We start from the raw sequence: 15,624 nt of genomic DNA on the forward strand, positions 1-15,624 counted from the left end.
TAGGGACCAACGGGGCCCAGCTACAGTTTTCTCCCCGGAGAGGGCGGCCACGGGGCTCCCTTTCCGCTCCTCAGGGGATTTACCTGTCTCTTCGGGCCCACTAGGCCCCTTGCGGAGGTTAGATTGCAGAGGAGGGCTCCGGCCCTCCGGTAGGCTCTACCCGGCTCCCACGCTGTCAGGTGGACCAATCCCGGCACCTCCGGCCTCGGGCCGGTTGAGGACACAGCGTGGGCAGCAGCGGTAGCAGGATGGGCCCGGGCTTCTCTCCTGGCCTTGCCCGGGCCCCAGCACCCACACTACTGGCTGCAGGAACAGAAGGCGGGGGCGCGGTTGAAGATGCGGCGCACCCCGTCACGTGATGGGGGGAGGTGGTGGCTTCAAGGCATAGCGCGGCTTACTCTGGAATCCGGCGGCCCTCTCCTGACACCGGGGACCGCCGAGGAGTCTTTCTTCTTGGGCTGGGCTGCGATGGTAACCACGCCACCCAGCAAGCGTCAGGCCACAATGACAGGGACCAGGCCCAGGGGTCTCTCAGGTCGCAGCGATGACCTCGGCAGCTCGCTCAGGCCGCAGAGGGGATCCACGGGACGCAGAAGGCGGCGATTCCTCACCGGTCACCAGAAAAGCCCCGGTGAGTTACTTGGCCAGCGCTCCTCTTCTTCACAGCGCTTCACCTGGGGCAAACACGTAGGGCAGTTTAGCGCTTAGGGCAATCAGCAACTCACAGCGCTTCTCAGGGCACGTCAGTCTTTAGAACCTCAGCGCTTCCCAAAGGGGCACAGTAGGGGAGTGCTGGGGAGGCAGGGCCGGCACTCTTCAGGTAGATTATTTGAATCAGAGCAGATCAGACAGTGCAGGCAGTGCCAGCAGGACAGGTAGTTCAGGGTGTTAGTGCTAGGGAATAAGAGCGCTTAGCCAGCAGACAGTTTATTTAAGTTGGAGGCCGATCAACAGAACCAACAGGACAGGCCACACGACAGTGGCAAACCAGCAAAAGGGGGTCCCAGGTGGCGTCAGGGAGCGACACAGCACCAATACCTGGTTGATTCCTCAATAGTCCTGTGGTGGTTTGGTTTCTTCTTGGAGCTTTATGTTTCTTGCGCCCTTGTAAATACCAGTCTCTTGATTCCTTAAAAATGGGGGGGTGGCGGGGTTGATGGCTGGTATCAAATCTCCTTAGCTGGTCTCCTCGGGTGGACTCTGGGTTCCCCTCCCACCGGGCCAGATCAGTGGCTAGTCCAGGATCCCTCAATACTTGCAAGGCAGCACCTTAGCCCTGTCACTCCCAGTGTCATAGGTCCCTGCCTATGCCCCACTGTCTAAAACTCCTGCGTAGGTTCTCCCCCAGGTCTGTGCTCCCTCAATCTGACAGAAAGGTTTCCCTCCCTTTCCTTATATAGTGCCAGTTGGCAGTGGCAGTTGGTGTCACCCCACCTCACCTGTTCCAGAAGGTTCCAGGTGGTTCCACCATTCTAACTAGGGCAGACTGGAATAGATAAATTGTTTGAGGGTTCCAGCCAGCTCCTAACTGCTAGAGTGCGTCCACAAGGACCGCGCTGCAGTAGCAGGGGTCAGCGGCAGCCATGTTAGGGGAAGAGGCCACCTTCACCTTAACATTAGTTTAACATTACACAGGGCATCTCCACTACACAAGGCCTATACCCTTTTATTACAATGGGGGACATCCTAAATTAGGGGATCAAAAAGCGAAAAATTTCTGGGAAAAGTGCCAAGTCCCACAGTAACCTATTACCTTGTTGCACATTTTGTTTGCAATTTGGTATCAGGAAGGAGAATGTTTAGGGCGTCCCTTCCTAATTAGTGGTGCGTTTGAATGTTTTGCAACCAAAATCCAGTCTCAAACCATTAGCATTTTACCACCTTATTCAAGTAGGTGGTAACCCATTCGCAAACCGGAAGGGGTCCCCAACGAACCCCTTCCCATTTGTGAACATTTATAAAAACGTTTTTAAAGAGCAGGCAGTGGTCCCACGGACCACTGCCTACTCTTAAAAAAAAAAATGAAAGATAACTTTTAATTCTTCTTTTTGAAGCAAATCCTGTTTTCCTTTAAAGAAAACGGACTGCATTTCAAAGAAAAAAAAAATATCTATTTAAAAGCAATTCCATAATTGGTGGTCTGGTACCCCCATCGGCCACCATCCATGTGATTTTAGTGATTCCGGTGAGAATTGCAAAATGTATGAAAGACACCTTAGTGCATTGGTGTTTACGATTACCAAATAGTGAATCGCAAACATTCGGTATTTGGTAATCGCAAAGCCAAACCAATGTACATCTGGCCCTAAATTTCAGCCATTTTTACTTTGAATTGTGGGAGGAGGGCAATAACTATGTTGCAGTGCAAATGTTAGCAAAGGTACAAGGAAAGTTCAACATTCGGAAATGCCCTTGAAACTTTTATTCCAATCATAAGGATTTCATATCCCTTGCCTCCCAATAACCAAATTCTGATACTTGTTTACTGCTTCCTAATGCTTTTATGGCAGCTCTTCCTTCTGACAGTACTACGCTCACTCTTTCTCTCTGTACCCTCCTTTGTTTCTCCTCTTCTGCACAGGTATCGGGCACCACAGTAAAGATGAAGACCGCTTTGGAGCAGCACATTTCTCGGCTTAACGAGATCTTTGCAACGCGGGGTGACTATGTACAGAGTCTCCGGTTCCTACAGCAGATGGAGAATAACATCCTTACACAGCTGGCAGGTCTGCCCGCATGGGGAGATGCAGGCATCGACCTGGGTGAGGTGGCACAAAAGACCAGCTACGTAGAATATTACAGGTGAGGGGCAAGGTTTTTGGAATCCGTTCTGTAGACAATTCAAGGTGAGAAGTAAAATCCCCTCATCTCTACTCTGCTACATAACATGTCCGAGGCATTGTCCTTGGATTCATTTGCGGGGAGTATTACAGGTGAGCTCAGGGTTCTTGGTGTTGGCTCCGTGGAAAATTGTAGGCGAAATGCAAGATTCTTGGCTTCAATATAGAGGAATACAGCATATGAGAGGGAGGGTCCCTGGAATCAGTTTCATGGCAAATTTAGAGAGAAAAGAAGGCATGGTATGCGGCATCAGGTCCGGGAAATATTACAGAAGAAAGGAAGGGAATACAATCTTTAAAATATTACAAGCAATGGTTAACCCTGAATCACATACGTTAAGTATCATAAAAAAGAGGGACGGCCCCCAGAATCACTTTTGCGTAATATTCCAGGTGTGAAGACAGATCATTAGGATCACATTAGTGAGGGTCTATAGAATCCCGACATTGAGTGTACCAGGTGAGAAGCAAGGCTTGCAGAGCCCATGCAGCACATTGAGAGTGGACGAAGAACAACAGTCTCCTCTGATCTGCGGATTTCTGTACCTGCTCAGCTGTAGATCTTTCTGCATCTCCTGCTTTCATGTTGCATTGTTTCAACTTGTCTTTAAGGCACGTTCCTGCCAATTGTTCTTTATTTTGTGTAATATTCCCTAAAAATAATCTCAGTCTTGACGCTTTCAATTTTTAAACTTCCTTTATCCCCGCCGCACACCACCTTTCCGCTGTGCCATGTTCCCCATCTTACATGTGTAGACTTCCCTACTGGCTCCACCATCCCAGCTGTTCTACCACACCCACCCGCCATGCTCTTATCCCTGTTTTCAAATCCAGATAGAGGGTAGTGAGTACTCACTTCCTTTATTTTTGAGTTGGAGCCCTTGAACTTTACAATGCGCATATAGTACTCCTCTCACTAAGGATGTCAGATATCGTTAAAACACCTTCTATGTACATGTGTAAACTGTTAATCCAACTGCATTTCTGTCAGATATATACTTCAACACTATATACAAGTTCAAAACTTATGCAAAACCTAAATAATAAACATTTAGGAAGTCCATTGGTTGCTAAGATTGTGTAGGCTACAAGGTTGACAATTTTCCATCTTTTTGATTGTTCAACAAGTTACACAATTTTGAAGTTTGAACATTATTTACACTAAATATCCATCTTTATTTCTTGGGCCTCCTAAGCACATAACAACTTTTGATAAACATTTTACATTATATTCATTTTGCACATTATCCTTTTAGTAGTCATTGTCTGGAGGTTAACTGTTTTCAGATGTGTCCACGATGGTCAGTATTTAGTGATTTGCCCGTAATGTTGAAGCTTTTAATTATGTTAAATATACCGGATTGACAGACCAATCCCTTTCTCTGCTCAATGGTATCACCGCTCGCTCTGCCTCCATTGTTTTCTCATTATCTCTTGCTGTCCTTGAGCAGAGACACCGGGTTCATTCATGTGAGATCTCTACTCAGTCAGTGGTTATTGGGTAGTGTTCGTTTTGCGTGAGGTCACTCACCACAGATTACCTAAGACAGCTGGTACTACTCCATTACAGCTCCATACCCAAGTTACTTCTTTTGTTTACTTGATTCTCCAAGGCTAGCTAGTTCATTATTCGATTTAACAGTCGAGGCTTACTCTAGGAGGTGGAAGTAGGTCTGAACCTGAGACGTACTATTACACTATAATCACACTCTACAAACTCGGTGTCCATTTTTCACTATGGGCCAGATGTAGGTAAATATAATTTACTGATTCTAAAATACCGAATTTTACCGATTCGGTACTTTAGAATTGGTAAATGATATGTAGCAAATTATTCTGTAAATTTTACCAAATCAGTAAAATTCGGTAAATACCTATTCGGTGTTTACCGATTCGATATTCCCCATTCATTGCTTTGGGCCTGGAGGCCCATAGGAATGAATGAGAATTACTGATTCGGTAAATACCAAATCGGTAATAGGGGGTAGACTTACAAGAGTGGCAGGGTGTCACATTGACACCCAGTTGCACCCCTGTATAGTGCATGGGTGCACATGTGGCTCACATACATGCCCTAAGGGCAACTTGTAGTTGGTGGTAAATAACGAATCCTGAAATGAGAAAAGCAATAATTTGAATGCTCCCTACATTAAGGATTCAGTAATTTACCGAATCTGTATTTTAAGAATTCAGTAATTTACTGATTCCTTAAATTACCGATTCGATAAATTACCGAATCCTACAATTTGGCCTCCAACATCTGAAAAACATAATAACGGTCGGTAACGGCCGAAATTCTGTAATTTCGGCCATTACAGACTGGTATTAGGCTTCCTACATCTGGCCCTAAATCTTTTAAAAAGAAGATGTCTAAGAACATGCATGAACTGAAATTTGGAGACACATCCTGGGGTTAGACTGTTAATTTTACTTCTCGGCTCACACAACATATGCCGGCATTGATTATCTCTCCCTATCAAGAAACCTATTGGGTAGACTTTTTGGGGCCCAAATGGTGGGAGGTACTTTTTCATTTTGTTCACAGTTAATGGGGGTAAATAGGCCACAACACAGACTGGGTCTTTGGAAGATTCAGATGTATCTTTTTAGGGACCAGATACATAGGGAGGCACTAAGGTGAGGTATTTAAAATGACAAGGACTAAAACGACTACCACGACACCCTTCAACATTCATGTTAGGACTCATTTAAAGCTACAGAAATGGTAGTGTAAGCCATAGTGGTTTCAAGTAGAACCCATCAAGTTGACACATCATAGCAGAATGCAAATTACTAATTCAATTAAGCAAATTAGAAAAGAAACAAAACTCATCTCCCTCGCTCGCATTGGATAGGAATATAACCATCTTTAAGGCACAAAACTCCAAACTAAGAAAGCAGATTTTCTGTGCCTCCTATCAAAAAATGTATTTTTAAGAGGGGGATAAAAAAACAGATAAACGCCTGGCTATGAGATTTAAAGGACAAAGAGTGAAATCCTATGTAGCAGCTATTAAGGCAGAAGATGGCAATACCACACATGACAAATCGGTGAAGAGAGATATCCCTTGCAAAATTCTGCCTACCTTGATACTAAGTCGAGTTGACAGATAAAAATGAAATGATTACATTTCTGAATTAAGCCCTAGAATCAAAAAGTTTCCAGCAATGGAGGGTGGAGCCGGATAAGCCCTTGCAAACTCAAGAGATATTAGCAGCTATAAAGGCAGGGAAGCCGAACAAGCCACCAGGGCTCACCAGTAGCCTTCTACAGGGAAAATGCAGTGCTACTGCTTGGCCCTCTTACAAACCTGATTAATTCATTTAATGCCACACCTGGAATCATTTTCCCATACACGAGGCAGAGGTCACTCTTATCCAAAAGTCAGGGAAAGACGCCACAGACCGTAAATCTTACCTTTCCTTCGCTTTGCTAAATGCAGACACCTTTTTTTTTTTTTACACAATAGTGTTGACTAGCAAAATAGATAACATATTTTTGGCCTCGCTGGAAGTGTACAAGGTCAGCTTTGTGCAGGGAAAGCAGGAAGTGAGCAATGTCCGGAGAAAGCGTATTTATTTATTTATTTATTTATTTATTTATAAAGTTTTATATAGCGCGAACTAGATCCCGAAGGATATCAGAGCGCTTTACAATAAGTTGGTAGAAAGGACAAAATTAAATATACACAGCAATTGTGGAAAGGAAAAAACAATAAAAACAATGCTACACAGTAAACAATGGTACACATATAAGATGTAATATTATACAGACGATACGATCCATGACGGTTAGTTGTGCCATGGAGCTAGGAACAAAGAGACATATATATTCAAGATTCCCCACCCTAGGTGGAGTTCTAATTACCTGAGGTCTCATTCCCAATGCAGAAACTGTGCCCAAAACCGCAAGAGAAAGTACTGGAAAATTGCTTTGTTTGGCCAGAATTAGGGCCTGGTTGCAAGTTTTCAATTCGAACATGGGGTCGTATTACACAAAGGGTGCACTTTCCCTGTAATAAACAGGTGAGCAAAATGCACACAGGAACAGTGTGCCCTCTTATGAGGACTCCACTACCCTTGAGGCAGCTGCAAAATCGCACTGCCCTGGGGGTAGCTCATTCAGCGAAATATGGAGCAGCTGCTTCAATGCCACTCTGTGTTTTTCTGCGTAGGCGGTAACACGGCTGCACTTTGAAGAGGGGAGAGAGATTCCCTTGCAGGCAGGTGCAGTGATGACTGCCTGCAAGGGGAGTCTGGGGAGTCCATGGGACCCCCTTTCACCCTTGCACAGGGATGTCCGCAAGGGGTGCACTGACAATGCACCACCTTTTTGGGGAAACTGTAAATGTATTTGATTGATTGGGGAAAAAAAAACAAAAGTGAAGGGCATCCCAGTTCCCATGATCACACTGAACAGTGAGAAAGCTTTCACCAGAGTAGGCCACTTTGAAAGTACAAATTGTCCCTGACTTGGTTAGATGGCGAGAAGTTATCTATCATGCCTAGAGGGGATCAATGTTTCGAACAGGAACGTACTACCTCGTCTCCTTAATTTCAGACATTGCCCACCGCCTTCTCAAAATCAGAGTTGCAGTGCACACAAAAAGTATTCTATCCTTTGTGTGGGCCCAAGGAAAAGCTAGAACTGCTAAAAAAATAAAGTACTTAAGGCATCTTGTGAAAGAGAAGGCTAAGCATGCCCAGACATATTAAAATATTATTATGCAGATCACTTGGGAATTTTCTCTTTGCGAACCAGAGAAACAGTGATTGCACATGGAAGGGCATCAGCTGGAAGACCCCTATGGGACACCACATTGATACTCCCAGAATGTAGCATCTGAAACTTGTACAGTTGGGAAATGACAAGAATAGCACTTGAAATATGAGACAAGTTGGCAGTTAGGGAAGGTCTTGCCACATTCCTGTTATCATTTATCCTGCTACACTTGCAGCCTGACTTTCTGCCAGGCCTAGATTGAAAAGCATTTGAGAGATGGAAGTTAGGGGAACACCTTAGGTAAGATAGCTATTTATCAAGAGTAGTGTTAAAATCTTTCATAGACTGTATACATTCATTTAAAGTGACAGAACAGGACAGACTGCAGGAAGCTCAGTTGCGGCATTAGGCGCTTCAAACGGGTAAACAAATTGCAGCCTCCGGACCACTTACCACATTTGAACATTTCCTGACAAAGTTGAAGTCCTCAAAAGGACTAGTCTTTCTCTAGGCCACACTTAATAATGCGGATAACCTGCAAAAGTAGAGGTATTCATTACATCGGAAGAAGAATCGGGAAAAGAAATTCCACACAAGCAATTTGTGAAACGATGGTATAATATGCCTAAATACCTCAGACGTTTGCATCATAAGGAAACTGAATATAAAATCAGAAGCAGGTGTCTCTTAGGGCTTGCCTGGTCCTCCTACGAGACAAGGCCCTTCAGACCCTGCTCCTGTGCAGGTGAGTCTTACGCCTCCCTTCCAGCTGCTTCTCCATTGTCGCAAGAGTGTGAGAGACTGCCTTTTTCACTCTTGCTTCACTTTCTCTTCTGCTTGTTTGTTATTGCCACTGTATATTTACTTGCCTCAGTTTTGCCTGTTGGGCTCTTCTTACTTTGCTGTTTTACAGCATATCTGTTTATGTTGACATTTTGTTGCTTTTCTGCCTTTACTTACTCTTTAATTTCACTCTTACTCTTGCCTCTCTTCTCTTTTTTCTTAGCTCTTATATCTTTTTAGGTCGAAGCCTAGCAGACAGCCCATCTGTCTGGTTGCAAAGACATTTTAGGGACATGCTCAAAGCTTCCCTAAGAATGCATTTTCCCCCATTGCTTAACATTGGCTTTGTCTTTTGTAAATCACATTTTCTTGCTTTCTATTTGCTGGCTTATTTGTTTCAACATGTCTTTGTCCCTTCCCTGGAGCATACACAGCCTGTCTACCACCTCTCTGACTAGCTCCTTGTATTCTTCCACAAGTGCTCGCTTTCTGAGATTTTTCTTGTCTTTTTCGTGGCGCACTGCACAAGACTATATGTGTTTTCATTGGTCTTTCTTGTGGGCTAGTTGCCAGCAGTAAAGATGCTGTATTTCTTTGAAGAGGTTTCATTCGCCGATCTTTCTGCTTGACTGATTCTTCTTATCTCTGCCACTACTAGTTCATGAATCTCGCTTGCCTGTGAGGATCAATGTTCTGTCTAGATGTTTGTTTATTTTGATCAGTGCGCTTTACTAATAGTATAACATGAACAATCCTCTTCCTCAATGTCAAGTCCATGCCACAGGCGCTGGAAGTAGGAGAGTGAAGGGTGCGGGAGTACTCCCAAAATAACCATGCTGAAGTTCAGAAAGTAATAAGCAATTACCAGGCGTTTACATTTTTTACATTTTTTCACACATGCTGTTCATTTAAAGACAGAGGTCAAATGTTAGGTTCTGTCTTCTGAGTAGAGTGTCATGGAGTAGAGGGATACCCTACCAGGTAATAGTGCGCTTTACAAATACACATAAGATATAAAACATAACAATCAGGGTGAGATGTTATCTGACACGTCGTAGAATATGTTGTAACTCCCCAGATGCATTAGATAAATGTTGGAAATATAATGTTCAGTTTGGAACAATGCTACGTATCTGGTGGTAGAGCAGCAATTCAGATATTTTGAAAGGCGTTGCTGAGTCACCTAGATCAAATCGTGGGTGGTCGATCAGGCGAAATATCGAATGTATCTTCTTAACCCCTTCCCTGCTGGGCACATTCCACCGCTGTGCTGGTGGGGCGCGCACAGCGCCCCTGTGCTCATGACAGGCTGAGCTCGTCATACAGCACAGTGTTCATGTGCTCATGACGGCCTGAGCTCGTCATGACCACACCCGTTTCTTTAGAACGTTGCACAGCGGGGGAATTTGCCCAGCGTGCGAGTGTTCTAAAGTTCATGTTGAGCTCAGCTCGTCATGAGCACACGAGAACCGTGGCTCATGACTAGCTGAGCTCGTCATGAGCATGGGAGGGGTTAAACATGGGCCCTGCCTCCACATCATGAGGAGTTCAGATGTACAATGTCTCAATTTTTTGCATGTTTGGTTTGGTAGGTTGCAATATTTTGATACAAAGCTGATCCCCCTGCATATATAATTATGGATAGCAGATGTATTGGAAACTATAACTCTGGAAAATATCACACATGGAACCGAACCAATACCTGCGACAAAGGATGTAGACAGTTAGTGAAGGGTTTACACTCTTTGCCGCTGGTGCGGGACTGTCCAACCAACTTGAGAGCTATGGGCCTCTTTGAGGCAAATAATGTATGAACCAAGGTGAACGGACTTCAATTGTATGCAAAATTGGAGCGGGGTAAAGCCCCATGAAGCTCATAAGTGCGGATTGATGGACTCAGGAAGAGGGAGTGTGAAGAGAATTTAGTTGGAGGGCATGGGATTTTTGGGGTATATAAACATTACAATTTGGCATATCACAACGTACAACAACTTGCATAGTGGTTTCCTGGTGTCCGCCTACGAAGCTAGATAAGGATTGACAATAACAGTGATTGGTTGATAGGTGAGTTCCCTCATTTATCTTGGCATTGTCGAATGTATTATATAATGTTTTACAAAAAACAAAAGGTCCGTAATTTGAGATAGATCAACCAGGACCGCCTAAAGTAATGCACAGCAGAAAAACAGATGCTTCTAGCACAGTCTACATCAAATCTATTTTTTGGAGCTTTATAGCGCCTTTGTGGTAGGGTGCTATGATGAGAATGGCATGGGAGTTTATGTAACCGTTTTATCTAGTGAAGCTGAGATTCCCAGTACTCTACAAGCTCAGAACTAGGCCTGGGCGGAGTTTGTGGAGTTCCGCGCGAACTCCGCTAAGTGACAAAAAAACTCTGAAGAGTTCGGCAAGTGGCAGCGTGCCACACAAACTGCTGTTTGTGCTGATCTTCCTGCCGCTCAAGCAGAAATTCTACCATAGTGGCAGCTCGTGCTCGACAAACTACCACTGGCGAGCGAAAGCAAGGAAAAAACTCTGCTGCACTATGCAGGGTGGAATTATCTGCACTCCGTGAGCTTTGTGGAGCGCAGTAAACTCCACGGACAGAGCGGAGTTCACCTCCCAGTCCTACTCGGAACACCATTTAGTTTTCTAGCTTAGAATAGCATTGTTTCTCAGTGGAGGATTCAGACAGGATGATGCAAAAATATCTATAATATGTCACCCCTTTGCCCTTCTACTAGCCATGGAAGCAAGGAAGGCCCGCTCACTAGACTTAAGCTAAGGTGGCTGAGAATCTGCCAAACATTTTTGAAGAAAAAGCTGTAAAATAACAATACTAAAGTGAACTGACGCCCTCATTCACCAACAAACAAATATTTCTGATACTCAAAATATGCTGATCCTAAAATCAATGTTTCAATGTCCATTTAAGGAGGACCGTTGTGATCAGCTGGCTGCTCGATTGGGGGTGATCAAAATAGTACAAAAGGGACCAATTACGTTACTAACTGGTTCCAGACTCAATTTAGTGCCTGGGAGAAGTGGGTAGAGCTTTGACAGCTGAGGTCCTCCAATGAAGGTATGAGAATTTAGGTCGCCAGTGTCTGGGAGTCTGAGCTCTAGAGCACCCACTGGACACACACTGTGGTGTTCACTGGAAACTGCTAACTCGTTCTTTACATTTTTTTTTATTTTTACAACGAGGCCTTACTGCACCATGAGGCTGCAGTATATCTGGAAAAATATGTCAAGGTTGAAAGTTTCAAACAGTTCATAGGTCAGGGCGACCAGATTTCCAAACAGGGCACTACTCCGGCACGTAGGGTAAAGGAGAGAAACACCTGTTGCCCTTTTAGACTGGACATGGGATTACAAACATCCACAAACTAAGAAGGGGGGAGGCTCAAGGAAACAAGCTGGCTCGCCATCAGGAGCAGTTCTTCAATAGGGCCAGCACTTCTCCTGTGCTTACAAGAAGCCAGGGGCTTGGGCCACCTGGCAGTAGATTATTTTTGCTGCTAGACATGCAGAACAAGACAGCTGTTTGTTGATCTGCCCTCTGGAGGTCAGAAGATTCCGACTCCTCTCCCTAGCAGTACAGCTCCAATAAGACAAACTACCTAGGCTTCTTCAGTATCTGGTTCCAATTTTTATGTCGCGTAAGCAAAAAGCATCGACCAAAGTGCTGTGCCTGGGCAGGCTTCTCACCCATCTAGGTGACTTGAGTTTCTCCAGAAGCGCAGACCAATTCAAAGCTCCTGTCATGGAAGGTGGATTTGTATCCACCTCTCAGGGGTACTGGCAGGAACCCATGGCCAATCAAAGGTCGTGCCATGCTCATATGTCCACAATTTATACATCTTGGCAATCAGCACTTGGCACAACTTCCAGGACATTTCTGCAATAGAGGAGAGGGGCAAGTTGCACATGGTTAAATGAATGTGATTTGCTCGAGAGGCAGTTCAGCCTGGTAAGTGGTAAAACTTTAACTTGCCTGTAATGTACGGAATCCTGTGTGTAACATCTTTCTAGGGCAGTAACACATCCCTACTGAATTCCATTGTAATGTTGGACAGCATGTGTGACATACATGAACCTTTTGATCTCCCTTGATTTCCGTGGGCGAACATGGGTCACATTATAATGAGCTTGGCGAAGAACAACGCAGAGCCTCTAAATGTGGCTTTTTGCCAACACCAGCATTTCGGAGGAAATCCTCCGATTCCCTTTGGAGATCTGGCTACAAGAGAAAGAAAATGTTCCTTCCTAATTTATTTTTCCTCCAAGGCTAGGCTGGCGTCGTCCTTGCATGTCAGACAAGGCCTTTGAATCTCCAGTCACCAAGCACTACTGGACATTGAAGACTTAGCATCTCAGGGCCTCGATCTCTGGCAGGGTTTTCAAGGCTTCAGCGTCACTGACAGGGCAGGGCGTTCCAGGCTTCTTGCATCCTCCGCCAGATCCAAAAATGCAGCAAGATCCAAAAATGTCTCAGTACGAGAGACTAATTCCATTTGATATAAGATTGTACTTTTTTCATTAAAATCGAATCTTTTATTTTTTGGTATCCCCATCTTTTTAAGGCACACCTCACTATCAAGGCGAACGCTTCAGACTCGCGAGCCCGGTTTTAGGCTGGCTTTTAGTTGTAACACCGGGAGTGAAAGGACCAGGTTTGAGTCTAGCCATAGCTTGGTTGCAGCATATATGACATTTCTATAGATTGTTCTTTTGGCTGCAAAAATGACATTTCTATAGATTGTTATTTTGGCTGCAAAAATGACATTTATATAAATTGTTCTTTTGGCTGCAAAAATGTATTTTCTCATCGAATACCTCAGTGTGTCCCTTTCACTCCTCTCCAGGCAGGCCACCCAGTTAACCATCCCCACCAGGCCCTGAGCAAATGCACTTTTCATTCCCATTTTTTGCCTTAATGGCAACACTTAAATCGAAGTATTGCAAGGAGTGAGATTTCTTAACACTTACCCTTTTATTTTATTCAAAAAACCCATTTAGCAACATCTATTGCGTAAAGCAGTGAGGTGGGGATTTTAGCCTGATAGGCAAGAAAAGTGTCTTCTGGATGTCACTCTATAATGAGCTCCCAAACCCTTGGCCTGAGATTGTGCCTTGCACGTATTATTCACAACATGAGCCTTATTGCTCAAAAGACTGCACGTTATTTTCCCCAAAAAAGTGTTGGTCTTCACTACTTCTAATTTTTGTGCACCCAGATGACAAGGACATTTTGCATTTTTGTTGGGTTTTTTTTGCCATGAAAGCACCTTATTTTGCTTATAGAGATAATAATGTTCAGACGATGTGCATTGGCAAATTGTTTCAATACTTCCAATCAACTAGAAAGACCTTTTAGGGTGAGTTCCAAAATGAGTATGTCGTCCACGTATAATAAGCATGCTATTGATCTTCCCCGAATAGTTTTTTATTTTTGCAGTTTTATATAGCACAAACTTGACCCAAAGGTATCAGAGGGCTTTACATGCGCACCAGTTGTATTACAGACTGACACATTCATTGTTAGGCACAGAAGATTGAGTGATTTTCCCATAATCACACAATGTTTGAGCCTCCAGACAGACTCAAACCTGGTTCCCCAGCTTCGAAGTCAGCCACCCTAGCCGTGAAGCCACAGCCTTGTGGGTATATTCTGGGCTATAGCCCTACTCTGTGTGAGAAGGGCAGGTACATTCAAGGTGTATATAAAGAGAAGAGCAGTGGGGCTAAGAGGCATCCTTGTTTTAGGCCATTCTTCGTTATTATTCATATTGAGAGGCCCGATCCCCACCTAATAATACTCTACACCAGGTAGAAGAGTGCAGAAGTGTGCCTGGCATACCTAATCCTGAAAGCTTTGTCCACAGCATCTATAGGTCCACTTTAATGAATGCCGTGGAAAAATCTATCAAGGCGGCCTAGTTCACTTTCCTACTAAGTTACATATTTCTCGTTAATCAATTGTAGGACAGCTATATTGTCAGTGTTTCAGTGATGTCTCCTGAATCCCGTTTGCTCAGGCAGAATGATTTTCTTATCCTTCTGCCCACACACTTAACTGTAAAAATAGGCATTTCGTAAAGACTTTACCCACAGCATCTAGAAAAGCGATTTGACGATAATTTTGTGGCTGCTTTCGGTCTCCTTTTTTAAAGTAGTCGAACAATGATACTTCCAGTCCAGAAGGGGGGGACTTTTCTATTCTCATAACAGTTTTTAAATACCGGAAACAATATTTTCCTCCAAAGGGTTACTTCCTGTTTCACTACCGAGATTGGGACTTCATCAGGACCCTTTGTTGCAGATAAAAGCATTCCTCGAATGGTCACCTCGATTTCCTTTGTTGATGGAGTGTTTTCAATTCCGCCACAGGAAATTTATCAGGCTCTCCATTTGCCTTATATAGAGTGGAAATAAAGTGAATCCAGCTATCTTCCACAATTGTTGAGGGGATGGATCTAACCCTTGTCCCACAACCTTTTGCTACTAAAGCCCAAAGGTTCTTACCTGCCCAGTAACAATAGGCTCTATTAGATCAATCCATAGCCAGTCACTAGCATCTTTTTTAGGCAGGCCTTTATTTGGCTTCATTGTCTCTTCAATAGAGACAGGTGGTTGTTCCTCTCAGATGAGCATAATATACATTGTTTCCTGACTACCCCATGTTTTCCTTATTTAATAGGAGGATTGAGAGAGGAATAGGGTTTGAGTTACCCTTGAATAATCTTTGAGACTTTTTTACGATCTGCTTCATAAACATACTAAAACCAAACAATACTTCACCCACCCAGAGTCTGAGTTGTTGAACACATTTTCTAATTTACCTTTAAAAATAGAAATCGTTCTGGTGTCCTATTGGGTTCTCCCTGTTCTTTAATCAGATTTAGATGAGGCCCCATCAAAACTCCAAGAACAGATGGGAGAAGTGTTTATTCCCAAGGTAAACGCCAACAAACGGTGATCACTAAGAATGGTGTCAACTGTTTTTAGATCACCCAACAAAAATAATGATGAACATCCAACCACTACATAATACAAAACAGCCTTCCCCCGTAGAGATGTATGCATATTCTGTGCTGTAGAGTCAGATGGCAGCCTCTCGTTTACAATTAAGCAGTCATTGTTTCTCAATTGATCGAGAACAAACTTCCCTCTCTGGTCAGTTCTTACATTAATTGGGAATACAATTGGGGGGGAGGGGTGCTCAGTGCCTCCTCTTTCAACATCCCACAATCGATTTAAAGCATGATTAGAGAT

General features: G+C 43.9%; 1 protein-coding gene across 1 annotated transcript in view; it reads left to right on the forward strand.

The window, feature by feature from the left end:
• Positions 1-15,624, forward strand: part of TTYH2 (tweety family member 2) — a 384,443-nt gene that overhangs the window by 218,452 nt on the left and 150,367 nt on the right. The window contains exon 4 of the mRNA XM_086930996.1: positions 2,582-2,802. Within this exon, the coding sequence (XP_086787122.1) occupies positions 2,582-2,802 (221 nt within the window). The remainder of the gene's footprint in view (positions 1-2,581; positions 2,803-15,624) is intronic.

This window comes from Lissotriton vulgaris, chromosome 7, assembly GCF_964263255.1.
Source record: "Lissotriton vulgaris chromosome 7, aLisVul1.2, whole genome shotgun sequence".
Classification (NCBI taxonomy): Eukaryota; Metazoa; Chordata; class Amphibia; order Caudata; family Salamandridae; genus Lissotriton; species Lissotriton vulgaris.